General features: G+C 41.6%; 1 protein-coding gene across 1 annotated transcript in view; it reads right to left on the bottom strand.

Annotated features, from left to right (window-relative positions):
* The window catches only part of LOC113485364 (rap guanine nucleotide exchange factor 6-like), a 78,754-nt gene that overhangs the window by 27,902 nt on the left and 30,852 nt on the right, over positions 1–20,000 (bottom strand). Inside the window, exons 4-6 of the mRNA XM_026858488.1 lie at positions 10,263–10,333; positions 9,586–9,642; positions 8,241–8,324 (exon numbers count right to left, since the gene is read on the bottom strand). Of these exons, the coding sequence (XP_026714289.1) occupies positions 8,241–8,324; positions 9,586–9,642; positions 10,263–10,333 (212 nt within the window). The remainder of the gene's footprint in view (positions 1–8,240; positions 8,325–9,585; positions 9,643–10,262; positions 10,334–20,000) is intronic.

Raw genomic sequence — 20,000 nt, 5'->3', positions numbered from 1 at the left:
AGATGTCAGGCACTTGTTTTGTTCTGTATTTTCCAGGAATTACAAAAATCATTAAATTATCCTGGCGAAGTTGGTATCAATAATGCGCATCGTTATCTGTGATTGCTGATAAAACTATCTGCAGTAATACTCAGTTCTGTGTTACATGTAGGACTGGGCTAGGACACCGATACAGCACTTTTATCAGTATACCAAACAGAAGGGTTGCAATTTTTTTGCAGATATTTTTTTCTTACGAATATACTTGTCTCTCAAACTGCCTGTCTGCCTGTCAGGCTGCTTTTAGGAACATAAAGATGAAGACAAATTGTACTTTTTGCCACTGCAAAGAGCACCCTGTGACCCTACACATCCAGCAACCTGGCTGGATTTCTCCAGCACAAAAAACATTCTGCATGCAAATGCACAACTTGGCCTGGACGAGACAAGTTGCATAAGATACGGACATGCTCTTTGGGGTTTTTTTTAAACAGATGAAATTTTTTTTTTCTTTTCTCCACAAGCCAGGGCTTACCCTTCATTTGAAAAACATTTCATTTTTCCTTTCCTTCAAGAGTGACTCTTGTGCAGAACAGCTGCTCCAGCAAACACCCGGGACATCTACTGCAATGTAGCTGCTGTTCAGATGCAAGATAAAATCCATTCAGCTACTGCTGAATGTGCAACGCACGTCGATTATGAATGGCTTGGAACAGCCATTAGTACTATCACACCCTAAATGCTCTAAAAATATAGTTTTACGGTTAAATTCCTTGTCATTGGCTGGGAAGTAACAAAGAAGGGAAAGCCTGCACAGTCACAGGATTAGCATTAACCAATCTCACTGACTGTGGATAGAGGGGGCAGCATCTGCCCTTCTTGCACTGCAGTCGTGGCATATGAGTGTAACAGACACTGAAATCCTCACGGGAGTAACTTGGTTTTCTGGGCATCTGCATGGAGGTCTTAATTTCCCTCGATTTTTTTCCAGATCGACCATCATCTGAAAAACTGGGCTGCTGGGGAGTCCCTCGTCTCCCTTTCTGGAGCACACGGTGACAGTCAGCACGGTCCTGCCAGGAGCCCTGGCAGCAGGTCGTAGCCTTTCCCACTGCACCAGGACCTGCTGAGCACCCCGAAATGCACTCTACTTGGAAACAGAATAAGGGAATGGGGGAGGAAAAAAAAGAAAAAAAAAACAAAAAAAAAACACAACCAACCAAACCAGTTGCATGAGCACAGACCAAAACTTTCAGCAAATGCAAGTGGCAGGGATTTTTTTGATACTGTATGTTGTGAAAGTCCTGAGCATTTCAAAGTAATTTAATTACAAAAATATCAGAATACTTAACCCCACCAGAAAATGGTTTAAAAGAAACCTGAAACCACAAGATACATGGCTGAATGCAAAAAATACCGCTTTCAATTAACGCTCACTCATCAAAAACCATTTTTTGCATTAGCTCTCAGTAACAACAACATTTAGCAGGTTTATCTCTTAAGCTTGCTGAAAGTTTTAATTGGGAATGATTCTGGAGGCTGCACAACAGGCTGCTTGATTTGCAGGCTGCAAGCTCAAGATGTCTACACTAATTACTTCATATTCTGAAATGATGATGCTTTGAGAAAGCCTGTATCTCACCTACCACTCTCCGCGAAGCTCTGCAGCTATTCCAGGCCATGTGATTACATAGTCTTAAGTCAAATTATCTTTTAGAGATAAACAAACTGCATATTACCCTTTTCTTCCAATTTCACATCTCCTGGACTTTTTTAGTTTAGCCAATAAAAAAGGTTTTTTTCTGTGGAGCCATCAGCATCCCTTGCAGTCTGTGAAACCTCTACAGGGCAGCTGTTGTAAGAAACGATGAACAGAACAAATGAAAATTACTGGGCGGGGGGAACTACGGACAAGATTATTGGGTCGTTCAGTTGCGACGGGTGTGAATACAGCAGTTCTTCATTCTTTTGGCTTTCTTAGAGGATTGTTCCGTGCCAAAATAGATGCACCACATGCTCTCAGTTTGCAACACCTTCCCATCAACAGCAGCACCACCAGTCCAAGAACCGCACACAGGGAGACCAGGACACGTGGCTCTCGCTGCTGCGTTGTCTCTCCTCATCCACATTCCCCTTTTCCTCAGAGTATTTTCATCACAGCGCTAGCACTGCCAGAAGAGTTTCAATACGAACACCCATATCTGAATTAATTAGTTTTACAAAATACATTTATTGGTAGCATTCCCAAGTTGTTAGTTTACTCACTGGCTGTCAGGCAACAGCACAAGTTAGAGCCACCACTTGCAGAAATACCCAGGGACAACAGCGCCTCATCTAGAGCCACAAATGCACTGAAGAACCACTGCTTCTTACTCAGCAGTGAGTATAAAAATCTATCCAGTCTTGATAAGCACAGGGATGTAAGGCTCAAGCAGTCTTCTTGAAAGCAGAAAAATAATCTACAAGTTCGTTGCAAAGACCTTTCAAGTGTAAAGCAAACACGGGTCCGCAGAGTATCATTCTAAGACCTCTGCTATTTTTACAGTCACACAAAGAAGTAAGAAATTTAAATCACAACTGTTCCAGCCAGTGTCACAACTCAGAACCTTGTTGGCAACTGCAGGCTTGTCAAAAACTATGTTTACTCTATGCCAGCAGTGGACTGGCACACGTGTGTGTATAACCTTGGCAGCTGAAGAAGGAAAAACAATATTCCACTCCGGCAGGGGCTGGGATGGAGACGGGAATGAGAGAGGAGGAGCAGAGGCTAAGGAGCACCGGGACAGAGCCTGGATACAGCAGGTACAATCTAAGCAGAAAGCAGTATTTAAGAGAGTTAAATCTGGAAAGGAAGGATCCATGGAAGAAAAATGCCAATATCCCTTTTAGTGGCAGAAGCTGGGAATTCAGGAGCTCTGAGCCACCCATTTACTTTTTCAGTGAAGGTACAAACTCACGAGAGCTTGCAGAAACAGCACTGCGAGTTTTAGAAGTAAAACTGATCTGGTTTTAGAGGAGACATTCGAGGTATAAATATATTCAAAAACAAAGTCATATACAGCAAAATTTAAAGATTTCTAAAATACAAGAAATTTAATTTATGCAAATTCCAAGTCTTTCATCCTGCTTTCCTATTTACCCACACTGACGGTCCTGTAAAAGCACAGAATTTTCTGTGCTTCTGGTGCTTCACATAGAACAGTGAAACACTATTGACAGTTACAGTAAGTTTCAAAATATATTAGTTATTCACGAATACTAACTTAATACAAAATAGGCTAAAATAACTTCAACTCAAGCCGCTGTTCATAATGCAAAACCAGAGTTCCTCTTTCGTTATGACAATTTTCTTGATCCAAGCATCTGCACCTTCTCCTTTTACCTGGGAACAGGCTTGTTGAGTCACTGACACCTCAATAACACTCATGAAAAAATAACCACAATATGGCCATGAGTCCGTTTTGAATAAAGCAAGTGTTTTTAGCCAAGAAATGCACTACCTGAATCAGACAACCATTCTGCTTTTCTCCACTTGTAAGATTTTGGAAGGGCTGTTCATTAATTTCTTGGAAGGGCTCAGAAAAGAGAAGTGTTTGTTTTCAGTAAGACTACATCTTGAATGTTTCAAGACTTTGTATTTTTCCCTTCGAGGTTCAATTCTCACAGCTGTAGGAGGCTGTCATCCATATAATTGGCTTCAAAAGTTCCTCCAGGCCCTTGATATATTCCCTATGGCTAATCTTGCTGTGAGTAATCTCCTTCAAATATCCTGTTCACATGAATTATCTTGATTAACAAGCAAGGTTAACACAAAAACTCTTTAACTTGCTGACATGATTTTCCTTCCACAAAATCTGTCAATCCTGTTCTTTTGTTCTAGCCATCGCTTTCATGTTAGAAGCAAATTCTTTTCCTGCTATGCCAAATCTATTGACAAATCCATTCTCCAAGCGATAGGGTAATCAAGGTTATGCCATCTTTGTACCCGATATTACTGACTGATCTGCCTCTTACTTTAAAAATCTTACAGGGCTTTTCTCATCATGATCATCAGTGTCAGAATATTGAATGGATTTATCGCACCTCAATGCAAGTTTTACTCCTCCAATTTTTAAACCGATTTCTGAACTGCAGCTTGCATACAAATTCATCCCAAGTTGACCAAAAAGTCCTTGTCAAGCACAGCCAGCCACAGCATACCCCCTTACTCATTTAAATACTTTTAGAAAGTTAATAAAGCACTTGCTGCCCACCTTCTTACGCTTCTGTGGGGCTACGCCTCTTCCAGGTTTGAATCTATAGAATATTTTATGCCAAAAAGATCTGCAGAAGAAAATGAAGGTTTCCCTGATGCTCTCTTGACTCTGAAACTACTGAATGATAGACAGCGGATGAAACGAAGCATGCAAAAGGAGGAGAGCTTAACCAACATCTTAGGCAGGTTTACAGTTGTCTACTGCAGTCTCCTCCTCTCTGTCAAGGTAATCCTGGGGCAGATGACAGGAAAAGGACAAGTATTGTGAGGAGGTAGCAGGAAACAGTCATTAAATCATCATCACCTTCCAGTCTTACTTACGGAGACTGAGAGTGTCTCACCAACAATCAAGTGGGACAGCAGTTTTTCATAATTATTAAATGAAAGTGCTAAGCAGTTAGTTTAGAATACAATCCTGAATTTTGAAGAAAGATTGCCAAATAAAACAGATTAAAACCAACGACTTCGTAAGAAAAGGGGGCCTTAAACCCCTCTATTGCCCAGGAAACCAGCTTCCCCTAACTGAAAAACACCAGTATCCTACTTCTCACATTTTACAAAGAACTGTTCCAGTATTCCTGGCAGAAGAACCCTAAAATGTACGGAAGTTCTTTAAATACGAAGGTTTGTCAAACGCTCCAGAGGACAACTATCAAATTGAAATTACCATGCCAACATTACAAAGAGATAACTGGGGGGGGTGGGGGGTGTTAGGAAATCTATGCAGGCATTAAGTTTCAAACCAGAATCCATTTGCTATTATCTGTTTTACAAAATGCCTCTGCCTACCCAGTTCTTCCAGAATGACAATTATTCAAACCTGGCTCTTGACCTTTTCAAAGCACTGGGAGGTCTCCAGATTAAAGCCTGAATTCTCATCCTTGGTAGTTATCACCTTCCTCACATTAAGGATTCTATTTCAGTCCTCATTCATTTTCCCCTTGGATGTCTCAAAGCCATCATCAGTCTCCCGCATCGCTTTTGTACAGATGACACCTGTCTCTAACCCCACTCACCCTGCTCATGTGTTGACACACTTACACCATATTCAGGAAATCAAACAGATAAGCTTTATCTGATGCCAGTGCCTGAGCAGCACTAAGCCTACCAAAAACCTCACGGGCTGGAAGGATGTCTCCATTCCTTTCAGCAATCTCAGAACACTTCAAGCATGGTTTTCTTTTAATTCCCTGCATTTGCCCACCACTTTCTTGCTGTGGAAATTAAAAATAAAAAAACCCCACAAAAAACATCACAGATAATTCAGTATCCCAAACAAAATACTCTTCCATGAAGTTTACTTCACTAATATCATACAGGTATAGGATCATATGCTCATGAGGCATAGAGCATGGCATCCAGCTCTCCATTAGATAAAGATTAATTATTTGAATGGACAAGTGTCCTCCATATCCTCTCTTAAGCTCATACTTTTTTTTTTTTTCTCCTATTACAGTAAATAATATTACCAAAGGAGCTCAGGCATTATTTTTTGAAAATCAAAACACAGAGTAAAACCAAACTGCAGCAAGACATTTTGCTAAAAAAAAAAAAACCACACAAGAAAACCCCCCCAAAACGCCCCCAGAATACCCCCCCAACAATCAATTTTGGTAATTATCTTTACTGTGTTATCAACATTTAACAGAAAGTTTGCAAAAACAAAGAAGCTGGGTTTCAAAGATGATTTACACCTAATGATATACTGTGGGTCACTTCCGCTCTTACGAGTTTAAGAAAAAATAATAAACCAGAAACAAACAACATTATTTTTTATAGGAAACAAAAGTAACTCTAACATCCGAGGCGAGGAGAATGAAGGCAATATTGTGTTTCCTTACACTTGTGTATTTAAGCCTCCTTTCAGAATGACTCACGTAATCAGGAACTTGGTTGGGGACAAGGAATAATGCATAACATTAAGTATTACTTTAAATGCAATTAAAATGGTGCTAATTACAATTATGAAAGAAAACTACTGAATTATCCAAGGCACTGTTTCATATGAAAATAGGCTGTAAGGGATTGGTGACTGTGCAGCTCCCTCAGCTACAAGTGTCTTCTATGAGGTATTCAGAGCAGGGCAAGTAACAGGTTTATCCCACTGTACTTTAAAAAGGCAGAAAAGCATTAGATTTTTAAATTCTAAATTGAGATTGGACAACGCACAAATGTGATTCAAGTGAAATGGAAAGTGAGCTGTGCTCTTCCTTCCCCACTGTGTGTGTGGCCTCAGAGTCCCAGGGAGGAAGCGGAGGGGAGAAGGAGTTTACAGGTGGCCCCAGAGTGAAAAGCACTGGGGGAAACAAAAAAGGTTTCAAAGATTTTCAGCATCCTTCTGCACTCAGTAACTCTTAATTAACAGTTATTTTAGTTCATCTAATTGTATGTGTCCTTCAAACCTTTAGCATATCAAAGCTCCTCTGACATGTGAATTTTTCCCTTTGCCCCCCCCTGCAATGAAGGGCAGACAGGGCTCAGCAGAGGAGTGCCCTCCTGCCTTTACACCAGACCTCACTGCATAAGGAGCCACATCACGTGTGCTGTCACCTGCCAGCAGGTTCATCTACAGAACTCGGGGACCCTTTCACCATCTAAGCTATTTTTCTTCGTAATACATCATAAAAATAGATGTAAATCTTGTGAACTAGCAATAAAAGATCTATTAAAAAAAAAAACCACACACACAATGAAACAATGGCAAAAGCACAAAAAATGTTAATGATGCTCTTAAGTGACTTATTCCTCAAGCTGAGCAAAGCAATGATTTTTAACTAGGTTTTATGCAATGACCAGCTTGGCATGTCCTCACTCATGGCACTGCTGAACTTCAGCCACTCAGGGAGCGTTGGGAGTTTAACATCCAGCCTACAGCTAACCAAGAACCGAGTTGAAAAACTCACTCCTGTATATTCTTACTAGTACATCCCATGAAATTCAAGTATATGGAAATCTATCTGAGCTGGAGTCGACATTTTTAAGTCTCATGGTCAGCTCATGCTGAGTAAAGCGCCGCTGACTAACCCGAGTTTCATAAACCCCTCAGTACAGGTGCATTTGTGAGGAAAGGGAAGACACTAAGTTGGTATCCTCACTTTACTGATCTCATCACGCTGTGTTAGGGGTAGAAGGGCAGCAGCCCTGCTCCAGCCAGCAGCGATGGAGCAGGAGCAAGCCAGGGCCCCACTGCTCACCGCAGAACCACCACACAAGGGAAAGCTTTTATTTCATTTGGTAAGAGAGAGCAGCACTTTCAATAACCTCAAAAACTATCCAAACTGGGTACCGAGGCAAGTTTAAATTTTATTTTTTTTAAATAAAAAACACATTCCTGCCTAACCTAGAAGTACAGCTTGAATACCAATACGCAACATGCAGCTTCAAGACATAATGAAGTGAAATTTCTGAGTGATGTACAAGGTGAAGCAGAGTATTACTCAGAGTATTTATTCCTTGAGCAAGGTCCAGCTCAAATCAAATAGTATGCTCCAGTGAAAGCATGTCACAACGTTCCCTGTGCTTCAACTACGAGGTGCAGTCAGACTCCTGTCATGTGCTCTCTGTAACCGATGCTGCTGGCGACCATTTTCTTGCTTCGCATAAAAATCATATGTCACTAAATACAGCCTCCAACCAAACACAGAAGTGATACGATCTACAGTCATATTTTCCTGAGACAGAGAACTCCGTACAAAAATATTATACAACAGGAATTATTCAAAGAGCCCCCAAGTTAAAAAGATAACTATTAAGTTTCTAAGAGAATTTAAGAGCCAAATCAGATTTTAAAATCACGAAGTGCAGTACTTCACACTGCAATTTCAATGGGCAGAAAAAGTGAAAGGGAATTTAAATCAAATTAGCAGAGCATTTCTTCCACTATCGAACTTTAGAGAAAAACTTTTAAATTGTGAAAAATTTACAGTAACGTCAACATGTAAGAAAGCATTTACAAAAAAAGAGATCTTGCCTTACCTTAAATAATAATAACAACAATTTTACATACCTGCAAGGTGGTAAAAACATGGAATCCTTCATGAGCACAGATCCAGAAAGCAGTATATACCAGCATCTTGCAATAGTTTCTGAGCTGTAAGAGAAGAAATCATTGATATCTCATTTCTTCTTACCACAACTCAGAAATATATTCTCCAAAATGTTATTGTAGTCAAACAATGATCTACCACTCCACCAATTTGATGTGTGGACTGGAAGCCTAAGAACTGTCACTGAATGCTACCAAGAATTAACTTTTTTTAAAGTTTCTACATCCAGAATGCTTCTTATACCTTACAGTTTGACATTTAAGTGAACTTAAAATTTTATTGAAATGAAACTACTAATTTTCACTAAAACCCATTTCGTTCCAGTGAAAGCATGCATAAAGCTACAAATAGAGGAGAAATTTTATTCTGTGCCAAAGGTGATTAGCAGTTCAACACAGACAGTAACAGTACACGGACCTGTCGAGTGTTACAGATAAAACCCGAGACCCTTACAGCTGACTCCTGCCTCGCACTCCTCCCTCCCTGCACCCCCGTCACACGCCCCGGTGGCATCATCTCCCACCGTGCCACCGGACCCCAGACGGGGTAAGGGGATGAGCCATCGTTTCAGCCAACAGCCCGGGGGTCTGCACAGAACTTCTTACCCACTCTTACTGCAGTAGATTTTGCCTCTTCCTAGAGTGCTGCACTGACGCTTCCCAGCTGCAGCTTAACATCCCCGTCCTCCTCCAACACACAGCCCCACTCAGTGACCCGGCACCGGAGCAGGTCTGTGTCACACGCACCCACCACCACCTCGTTTAGACTGGGCTGTACTGGAAGATGTGCCTCACACAGCGCTAGGATAAGCTGCGAGAGGATAAATATACCACGAGCACTGCTAAAACAAGGGGGAAAAAGGGTACACTTACCTCCCAGCAGGAACTTAAAAAGAATTCTACGCTAGAATACTAATTCTAGCAATTTGAAAGAGGAGATAGCGCTTGAGCTCCGCATGGCCCGGCCAAGGCAGGCAGTGCCAGTGCCGGGGGAAGAGTGCCACCTGCTGAGTTGTCACCGACCGCTCGGTGCCACCACCGGCTTTTTCACCCACCCTGCATGTGCACAGACACATCTCTGCTGTCCCTGGGAGCTGTGTTGATAATTCATGGGCACCTCTCAAATGTCACCACCGTACTACTGTTACAACAGCCTCCTGTCAGAGCTTTTAACCACTCTGGGCAAGCTTAACTCTTGCAAAGCCTTCTACTTACAATTACCGAGGAAGCGATATATTACAACGTGCAAAACACTGTTATTGTTTACACTTTTACCGAAGAACTCCAACAAGTGATATGTACTTACCAAAAGAGAACTTGGTTGCCCTTGTACCTCTCATAGCGGGCACTTGATGACATTATTCTGAGGGAGAAGGAGAAGTTTAATTTCAATTTTAATCCCCAAAGATTGTAAGCCATTAATCATCACATTTCAATAGAATTGTTTTAAGGCTCCAAGACCTCAAATTCAACCTTTTTTTTTGTTCTAAACAAAGGATGTGCTTAACCATAAAATTCAAATTACTACGGTGTTGTTCATCATCCAAATAGATAATATACAGCATGCTCTGTAAGTGTTTAAATCACGCCCACACACTGGAATTACCCATAGCAACAGAACTGAAGGAACTAAAATACTTCCAACGCGCTTTTTGTGCTTTGTTGGCCTTCTATTTTATGTATTCTGAGATCAGCCGAATGTCTGAAGCATTAAAAAGCTTTTGTAATCTAGAGTTAACGTAGGCCACTGTCTACACAGACCTTTGTAGACAAGTGGGAGTAAGCCCTGTCTTCATTCTTAGCAAAGCTAGTTAGTTTAGACTCCATGCCACGTTGTCACAATGACTTAACTCAGCAACGGGCTTGGCCAATGCTCCGCCACCTCGGAGTGCAGGCAGACAAAAGCTTTGCTCATCTCCACAAAAATACAGTTATAGATACCGGTTGTGCTAAGCAACACCAATTAGCTCCATAGTACTTTACCTTAGCTGATGTTCCCTGAAATGTGAGAGTATGTCCAGTCCATGAAGGAAGGAATAGATAGTATTTAAGTCCTAAAAAAAAAAAAGAAAAAGAAAAAAAAGACATGAGCAACTTCATTCACAGCATCTAATCACTTCAGCATTACTTTCTCAGATTCTGCAGTAAGTTATTCAGACTTATTCTAGAGACAAAGCCCAAATTAGCAGATAGGTCAGGACACGTGCAGACTTGAAGAACCCCGTCCACGCTTAAATTGTGGAAGTGAAAAGAGTGAAGTCCAACTGACGCTGAAACACTTACCTGAAAAAGATTTTTAATACATCTCTGAAAATATTATTGAATGAATGGATACAGCAGCAACACACAGAATAAGCCAAACAGGACAGTCCTATTCATCCAAGGTCAAAAACTATTGAAACCTTGTAACGCCTCTTTAAAGAAGGAATTTTGCAAAATTAGTTTGCTAATGGCAAAAAATGCCGGCGAAAACCTAAACTACATAGTCTAGCCACTATATATGGTGCAGAGAACCACAGTGCCTTTTCACAGTAAGTGTTATGTTTAGAGAGGAAGAGCCATTTCATGTCCACCTCAGAGCTAGCTGGAAGCCCTGCTACAAACTCTGCTCCAATCTACAGCCTCTCTAACCCAGTCCAGTCCTTGCCTGGAGCATAACGTTAGAAGTTACGCCATAATACATTTTGCTAAAGATGAAGACAATGAAGGTTTTAGATTTGTCTCCCACCTCCCACTACCAAGACTTGGTGTCACATCAGTGCCATCCATCAGCAACCACAGAAACAAACAACTTTTCTGAAGCAACAATATTAAAACATGAAGATTGTTTCGCTTTAAAAATCAGACTTTACGTAGAAGCTGTAATTAGGAGATACAGCTGTTTAAACTTCTCACTACACAGAATCCTCTTCAGTCACAAAAATATCCGTGCTGATGGTGCAGACCACATGCTAGGGAAATGCTCACTAGGGCTATTCATCATTTAATTTACTATCCTGAACAGGTGGGCTGTTCGTGTTAAATACATGCACAACAAAATCATTATATACCACACAGCAGTCTCTCCAGCTTGGCCTTGGAAAATATGTTCTGAATTTTCAAGTGCTGCATTTATACAGTGTTTACAAAAGATAAATCAAAATGAATGCTAGCCTCAGAATTTACAATGGATTTACTTTAGAAAAGTCCTTTGGCTTAATAGTCAATGTTTAGAAATATAACGGATATAGACTGTTATATCAAATGAAAGGTCATACGTAATTGCCGGCCATGTAAAACTAATAAAACTCTGATTTTGGGTTTTTTTTAAATGTCATTACCAAAACCCACAAAAATGAAACAGAAGGCCTTAATGCTTAACACACAGATTTATAAAGCACCCGTTTCACACAGTCCAATCTCATTTTAATTCTCCGACTGTGAATTGCCACAAACTTGATTTTCTTAGTGAAACGCCCAAGAGCACTAGTTGGGAATCTGACTCCAAACAGCCCACGTGCTTGTGGTGATGAAGTTTGAACACGGCAGCCTGTGCGAGATGGCTGCCTGGCAGCCCAGGGGTCGCTGGAGGTATCAGACCCACTCGGGTACTGAGCAGGGAACTGCCTCACCTGCACCACCAGAAACCCTCAGGCACAGGAATGCAGCCACAGTATCCTCCAACTTAGCGACTTACTCGTTAATAGTATCTTAGTAGTTAAAGAATTTATGGAACAACTGAAATAAAACCTCTGTATTCTACGTCCTTCCCCCTCCCCGTGGAGGTCCATCTCTCCGGGCCAGAGCAGTGCTCAGAGGAGGTGAAGGATGGACAAGATGCGGGTGCTCTCACCTACGAGGCAGCCAGTGGGGAGCCAGTATTTGGAGTTACAAATAAAGCTAAATTTTCCAGTCTTCACAACTCACAGCGTCTGTATAGGCTTTCTGACATTTTCCAATATTTTCCTACATAACTGAGACTTAAGATATAACAAAATGTCTTTTAAATACGTTTTAGATTAGCAGTTCTATTGTCATGACTTACAGAAAATTGTGAGCAGAACAAAAGCTTTCGTTCATGTTTAATCACAAAGTTTAAATTGTGCACATGAAAAACGACCACATCCTTACTGGAGAATCACTCTGCAAGCGCACAGAGCGCAGCCCCTCAGCGGGATAATTCAGCATGGGCTGTCTCCTGCAATCCACCTGCAGCCAGGCTGAACAAAGAGGGCTACTGTACCGACCCACCGTGCTTATTTAGGAGCCTGATGAATAAAGAGTTGGTAAATTAAAGAGACAAACATTTGCTTAAAAGGGATTCATGCCTGGAAAGCATCCCTGAGCTCAGACTCTGGCTGTTGAGACGTACAGCAGCAGAGAAAAGAGCTGAGAGAGGACAGCATGGGAAAGGGAAGGAAAAACTCCCTGTTCCCTCCTCACAGTAGAAGGCATTTAACTTACACTGGCCAATATTACTGCTTTAACATTGATAAATAAAATAAGAAACATCATATAGTTCTCTATCCAGCCAGGTGACATTTCAACAAGCTAAACGTATTAGCTACTCACAGATCAGTTTCTATAGGCATTTTTTAAAATGGATCTGTCATGCTCTCCCTAAAGATAACTGACTTTTAAAGCTCTTCTAATTTAAACTGACTAATTTAACTGACTTTTAAACCTCTTCTAATTAAGCAGAATAAGCGATTTTGTGAGGTGCCACTAAGCCCAAGAGCTAACTCAGTGATCACATCTGACGGGGAGGTCTGCGGGCTGTCTCTTTCCTCCAGTGCGCCGAATGTACCCATCCAATGTGGTTTACACGTTTTGTTGAAATGATCCTTTTTGTTTGTTTGTTTAAACTGATTCTTTACAGCCAGCCAGGTGAAATTCCTCTTCTCCCTCACATGCCACTTCAAAGTCTAACCAGGCAGGTTATGCGCAGCTAATCTAGCCCGGGTTTTTCTGATAACACGAAAATTTCGTATCAGTCGTACTTTGCAAATTTCTCTCCATTACTCCCATCTCATTTAAGAATAAGTGCTTATAATAGCACTGAAATTATGTTTCAGAGACTACACTTCAAGTCTTGATTTATATTTTTGCAAGTAAGGAACATAACTTCATGCCACGGCAGCTGGAGGCAGCGAGGGGCCGATGACGGGCAGTTGCTGGGGCCACCTGGACAGACCCCACCAGCCCAGCGGCACCACGCACCCAAAAAATCCTCCACCAGAGATGAAAGCGTTCATTTCTCCAAGGTTTATAAAACTGAAAATAGGATTAGAAGCTGTTATTTTTAAAAAGCGATACCCTAATTTATGTCGCCACACCGGTTATAAAACAACAAACACATAACCACAGTACGAAGGGTTAGAGATCATTTTCAGACACCCACTCTGAAAAGAAAGGGCTATAAAAGGAGGATGCCAAAGGGCAACAATCAGCATTGCAACAGCAGAACACAAAGTATCTTCTGGAAAGTTACAGACCCTTTCCATAGCCTTCCCTATAACGTCTTTACATACTCCTTTCTGCCCAAACCCAACCAAAACACCATTATTTATGAAAAACGATTTCTCCACATGCTCTAAACTAGGGACTAAGGTCAACATTATTTTATTTTATAACCTTTGTTTTCAGAGCTTTTCATCAGCTGAAATAATACCTGAAACTAAAGCACATATCTACCTTCCAATAGTATGCCCACATGTATTCTTCAATCTTTGACAGAAAACTACCTTGCCTGGGTTATTTAAGGAGAAGTTAACTCATGTTTTTTATCCAACTGGCTGAAATTGTGGCTCTGGTGAGCCCAGGGAAGGAGAGGAACTGGGCAAAGAGTGGAGGGACACAGGCAGAAGTTGTTAATCTTGGTAAAAAGGAGATTTTCTAGACTACAGAGAGATGACACTGCAACCACCGTGATCCTGCACCGAGCTGCCCGGGATGGTTTATTTGCTTTGCCTCCAGTTCTCCCAGCACCGAGTTCACGAGCGGAGGGGTTCTCAGCTGCTCCGTTTAAAAAGCAGCAGACATCTGTTCCCTCATATCCTTCAGATGAAAGAATACACTGTACAACATAGCGTGTGTGTCAGCAGAAGGGCAGAAATCAAGGGATCGCTCTGCGGACGGCGCCATTATCGCCAAACCCAGCCACGAGGAAAGCGCGGCCCAGCACCGACCCGCCAGCAGCCCCCAGCACCCTTCGGCAGCAGCTTTTATCACCCCCGACACACACATCCTCCGGACAGAAACCTCAACCAGCTGCTAAACCAAAGGCGGTGTGAAAACATGGGGATTTTGGTAACAATATGATGTTATATAAATCAGCTTTCTTTTATGGAAACATCCTCATTCCACTACGCTATGAAGCGAGTCACATGAATAACGAGACTACTTCTCGTTTTTCCCTGCCAGATGCTAACTCACAGAATTACCACAAGATGCCACAACTGCAGAATAAGGGAAAATAAAAGAAGCGCCAGTAGCATCGACTGAAAACTCATCACATGAAAGCAAACCGGAGAACTATTACCATCATCCATTTACCCCCAAAGTTTGCTGCCTTTTTTTTTTTTTTTTTTTTTTGCTAAAACACGACTTTTAAAATGAAAGGAATAAACAAAGTCAGCCAAAAAAGTCACCACGAGAATATAATCAAACCTCAAAATTGCTGAGGAAGTGGTGATCATCCTTAGTTTCGTTATCAGCATCTTTGTTAAAATACGACCGAGATCTGGACGCTTCTGAACAAGTACCACAGCACAGAAGCACCGAGTGCTGCTGGAAGCAATCCTCCCCCCCTACGGCCACCTCCACTTCAGCAGCACACCAAGTGATGCAGCAGCCTCTGTACCCTTTTATTTATCCAGGAAAGTTGTTAAAGCACAAATTACTAGTGTCCTAAGGCTAAAGTGATTTGTGCAGCTGCCTCTGAAGTGTTAGTTTTCCTTTAACAATTTAATGTCCACCCTCAATAAGGGGTTTAGCCCTGCCTCTCCGTCACCTGAGCCAATGAGCAAAATTTGTGAGTTTGTATCATTTCCTTCTGCTTCACCCTCTTCTCTGCTTCTTGGATTAAAGGTGAAAGATTGGGAATTTCACAAAGCCTGGAATTAAGGAGCCAATGGAATAACAGTGGTCTCAAGCATGGAGTTCTAAATAGAATTTTCCAACCAACCAACAACAACAAATCCAGCCAGTACAACCGTAATTCACACGAACTGCATTCACATGCTGTGATTCCATAATAAGGTCCAAGACCAATTCCGCTGCAGCATTAAAAGTGGGCAAAACCAGTGTGATGCTCTGGAACGAGGATGAAATGACTGCATCAAGAGCAACTTTGCTCTTGACAAACATAAAATGAAAACCTGATGCTTTTACTTGATGTGACCCCAGCCAGGTGTTCCCGTAACACACGATTATTTTAAAACACTAAGCAGGAAATCTGTTCTGTTCCTAAGGAAAATAAATTGTTCTGAAATGACTTCATAGTTGCAGATTCTGATAGATCTCACAAAAAGCCATCCTCAGCAATTGCACTGAGGTATCAGGGAAGCAGAGGAAACCATAAATCCCCGCTGAGTCCCTTTAGCGCTGCCCGGGCCTGTGTGTGCTTCACATCACCTGAAAGGGCACAGCCAGCGCAGTTCCCACGCAGCTGCACCCAGGCAGGGCCACCCCGTGCTGGCTGTGGGACAGCCGCCCGCCGCAGCGGGCCAGGGCTCCGGGATCCCACAGACCCCTGCCAGCTCCCAGCGAGATGCGCTAGATCCACACCGAACCTTCAGCGAGGGGCCTTCGAAGAACGCAGATCAGCAGGTGTCAGTCAGTCAGCCCGGAGCTTTACGCAGGGAACCAGCAAGGAGCAGGAACTCGCACAGCAGTACCAGCACTTCAAAGCCACACGTAAGAAAACAGCTGTGTCAGCAAGTTCCAGACAGATTGCTCTCACATGCAAACCTGTCCCAAAGAGCTACGCAAAACCTGTCTCTCAATTCCACCCCAAACACATTAAATTCCTGTTGCAAGACCATATGCTTGGCTCACTCCAGGCTCCCCACACCCAACCCGCACGGGCTGCCAAGCCACCCAGGATTCCCTGGTTCACGTACAAGAACCGGCTTCTCACAGAAGCGCAAAGGTTGGCTGACGGGATTTTGCATCCGTGTTTTTTCCAAGGTAAGACAAGACAGTTGCCAGGATGCATATTTTATATGCTTCAGAGCAAACAAAAATGTTACCATCTTCTGAAGATCTGTTACAGATTCAGCTCCATTACAGATAATGTACTTTAAAAGAAACAGACACGCATTTCTGCCTTCGAGACAACACTTACACCACATGGTAACTGCTTCCCAAACTCCACTGACATTCAAGAAGACCGTCAGGTACAAAAATCTCCCAAGGAAAAGAACCTGCATGGTTGAAAGCTGCCACAACCTCCCTATTTGTTCGTCACAGAGAGCTGCTTCTTCCTCTTCACTGCTCCGACCAGAAAGCGCCAAGCGGGAAATGAGGCTGGAAACAAATTTCAGCAGAATCGGGCACTCGCTTGGTATCAGGACAAGGATTTTAACACGCTCTTGGACAGCAGCTGAATTTCTCTGTGTTAAAATTTGTTATTTATCGTGCCTGGATTTCAGTAAAGCAGACAGAAGTAGTTCTTGGAGCACGGAGAGCAGGTTGTGTAAGCTGTAACCAGGAGGCTTTCCTCCAGCCTGCTGCCATTACTTGCCTCACAGTGATGCAGCAGGCTCCTTATACAGATTGAATGCATCTTTTATTAGGAATCCTGTCAGGCTCAATAAAGACTTTGTCACCCTTAGGGGGGTGTAGCAGAAGAGAGGAAATGTTACTCAGCACGGTTTATGGTTTTCATTGCTTCCCTTCCTGTTACTTCATCGAAGGCTGGAATCCGCGCTGTTTCCTTTATTCTCTGTTTAAGGCCAATTGTAAAAATAGTACTCCCAAATTCTTTCCTGATAATGTAATACTAGCAATAAAAACACAGAAACATGCTTGAGTTCCCTGATCCACTTTTTACATATTCAGATATCTGTACAGCAAACTCACCAACCTTAGTCATGCTGGTTCAGGAAGCCCGACCCACACCCCCGAAGCCAGATGATACACACGGTCAGCCACCTCTGAAATTTGCAGGAGGAGCCATCGACTCCATTTAAACGTGCGTAGCAGAGCGTACAGTCCCTTGGCTAAAAGGAAGGTGATGAGATGAACCAGAAGGCAACTCCTCCATCTTCATTATTTACTCTAGCCGTTCAGTGGCAGAAACATTTGACTTCAATAAAAGCGCAAGTGGTGCAAAAGCACATCAGCTCAAGACTTTTCACTAAGAGTAACAATTCCCTTTAAAGTATCCTCCTATTCAGCTGGAGGCCATTTTCAAAAGAAAAAAAAAAAAAAAAAAAAAAAAAAAAAGGATGGATTAGTCAGTCAGGTGAATTAAAATGTTCTCAAAGGATTTTAACAAAGTATTGTGCAGAGAATGACATATAGTTTAAGTAGCACTCCTAAGGACTGAAGCGTCACCATGCCGTGTAAGAAATACCACCGATTCAAAAAGCCTAATTAAAGTACTCTCACAGGACACACTAGCAGCAAACTCCTGCGTGATCTTAAATCACTGCCTGAGACTGCACCCAATAATATTTGTATAAACTGGTTCAGCTACTTCAGAGCCATATTCTGTTATTCAGAAAAAAATAGCATATATTCCATAAAGAAGTTTTCCATCTATAGTAACAGGTTTTCTGGCCTTAACTGCCGGTCTACTATGGGTGTCCTGAGCAATGCTGAGATTTCCTAGGACCTCGCTAGAAATCGTAATTCCTGTGTTATGATTTCATAATCTGTTGAACAGCTTCAAATGACCAAGAACTTGACTGCTTTGATTTATACATGTCCACACCCTCCATCAGACAGCTATGGACCATAGTACAACCATGATACCAGACTCCTGCCTAAACTCTAAACTTTACATCTACCCATACAGGTGATAGATACTGGTTTCTTCCAAATGAAGAAATGTCAGTCTAGTGATTATAATATCTTTATACAGGAGAAAAGAGGTAAAAAGGGACTCCATTTCACTCTTTTGTAAATCCAGGAAGCAATTACAATTGACAGCATCAGTTCATCACAATACAGCCACAAATAGGCAACTAAAATCTGGCTTTTGTTTTTGTAGACGGACAGAAGTAACATTTGCACGCTTCCATTTTTATTTTTTCTTCTCCTCTGCAAAAATAGCAAGTCTCTCAATAGGGCCAATACAGTTTCCTTATAACATGCACACAGGTCTACAGGCACAGACTTAAGAATTACATTCCACTCTTAGGAATAAGTATCCTCAATAAAATTTGAAAAAGTCGGATCTTGTTTAAGAACAGAGGTCCTAGAACCACTATTACACTTCATTTATAGACTGAAGGTACCTCTATTCAACAGAATACTTCTGAAAATTAAAAAAGAAAGCAAAGGATTTCTACATGAAAATAAAAAGTTTCTTTACTTACCAACAGCTCCCCACACCCAATACAGATAAACAGCTTCTACCCAAGAACCCTGGACTATGTTGATATAAGACTCCGGTGGAAATAAAAACATTTAAAAAAAAAAAACCAAACACCAAACTTCCTTTGGAAAAGCTGATTTTGCAGAGTGAAATACCAAGGGCTCTGAACTGGAGAGACGGGAACATCAAATGTCATTGCTTCAAAGCAAGCAACTTATGGAGAGTTTTGAATATCTGAAGCACTGTTCAGCCCTTATCGTGGTTCAGAACAAAAGTACAGCTATGAAAAAGTATCTTCAAGTAAAAACATTACCATAAAGTTCCCAGACACTCATTACTTAGTTTTAAAATATCTTTCAGACTTATATGCTGATAACAGAAAACCAAAAGCAAGCTGCCCTGAAACACTGAGCTCCTAGAGTTCAATAGGATGGGAATCTCAGAATATCCACAACTAACCTCACTGCTTCTATCTATTAAAGAGCAGGATTTTATACCAAATATTTTTCACTAAGAGATCAAAAACCATAAATGCAGCCTCCTTACCTGGGCTCTGGAAAAGTCACCCAAAATCAACAAGCAAAATGGGCAATTTGAGGCTTCCAGTTCAATCAACACTTTTAATTCTGACACGTAGTCAGCTGCTTGACTAGCAATCTCCCTTCCAGAGCACAAGCCTCCATCAAAATAGCAAATTTTAGTTAAACCTGTTTTGTCATAACTCCGAAAACATCAGTTTGCTGATTCACAAAGAAGCACTTTGCTCTTTTAAGGGGAGCAGGCAAGAAAATACCAACACCTGAAATTTCCTTTTGAGAAAAAACAAACAAACAAAAAGGAATCATGGTAGGAAAGGTCAGAACACTGAAATGCTAAGAAAAAAAAAAAAAAAGCAGATTCTTATTTAATAAGAAATTTGGTACAAAAATCTGGGGACGAGGGGAGAGGAGGCGGAAGATGAAACGCAAAGGTCAATTCTATGCTTATCTGTAACGACAACCTGCGAGTACGTCTGCACGCAACTTCATCGTGTTGTACATCCGAGTTCGTTACCTAAGTATGACTTTGCTCTTCCCACACAGAATGCTCTTGTTCTGTTCCATTTCCTCTCTCTTGGACTAGAGCTCCACGGGCTACTAACAGAGATTTAAAGTCCTTTTTTTTTTTTTTTTTTTTTAAAAAAAAAAAAAAAAAAA

The sequence above is a fragment of the Athene cunicularia genome (assembly GCF_003259725.1).
Source record: "Athene cunicularia isolate RWA chromosome 13 unlocalized genomic scaffold, athCun1 chr13_part1, whole genome shotgun sequence".
Lineage (NCBI taxonomy): Eukaryota > Metazoa > Chordata > Aves > Strigiformes > Strigidae > Athene > Athene cunicularia.
This window is presented reverse-complemented; position numbering and strand designations above follow the sequence as displayed.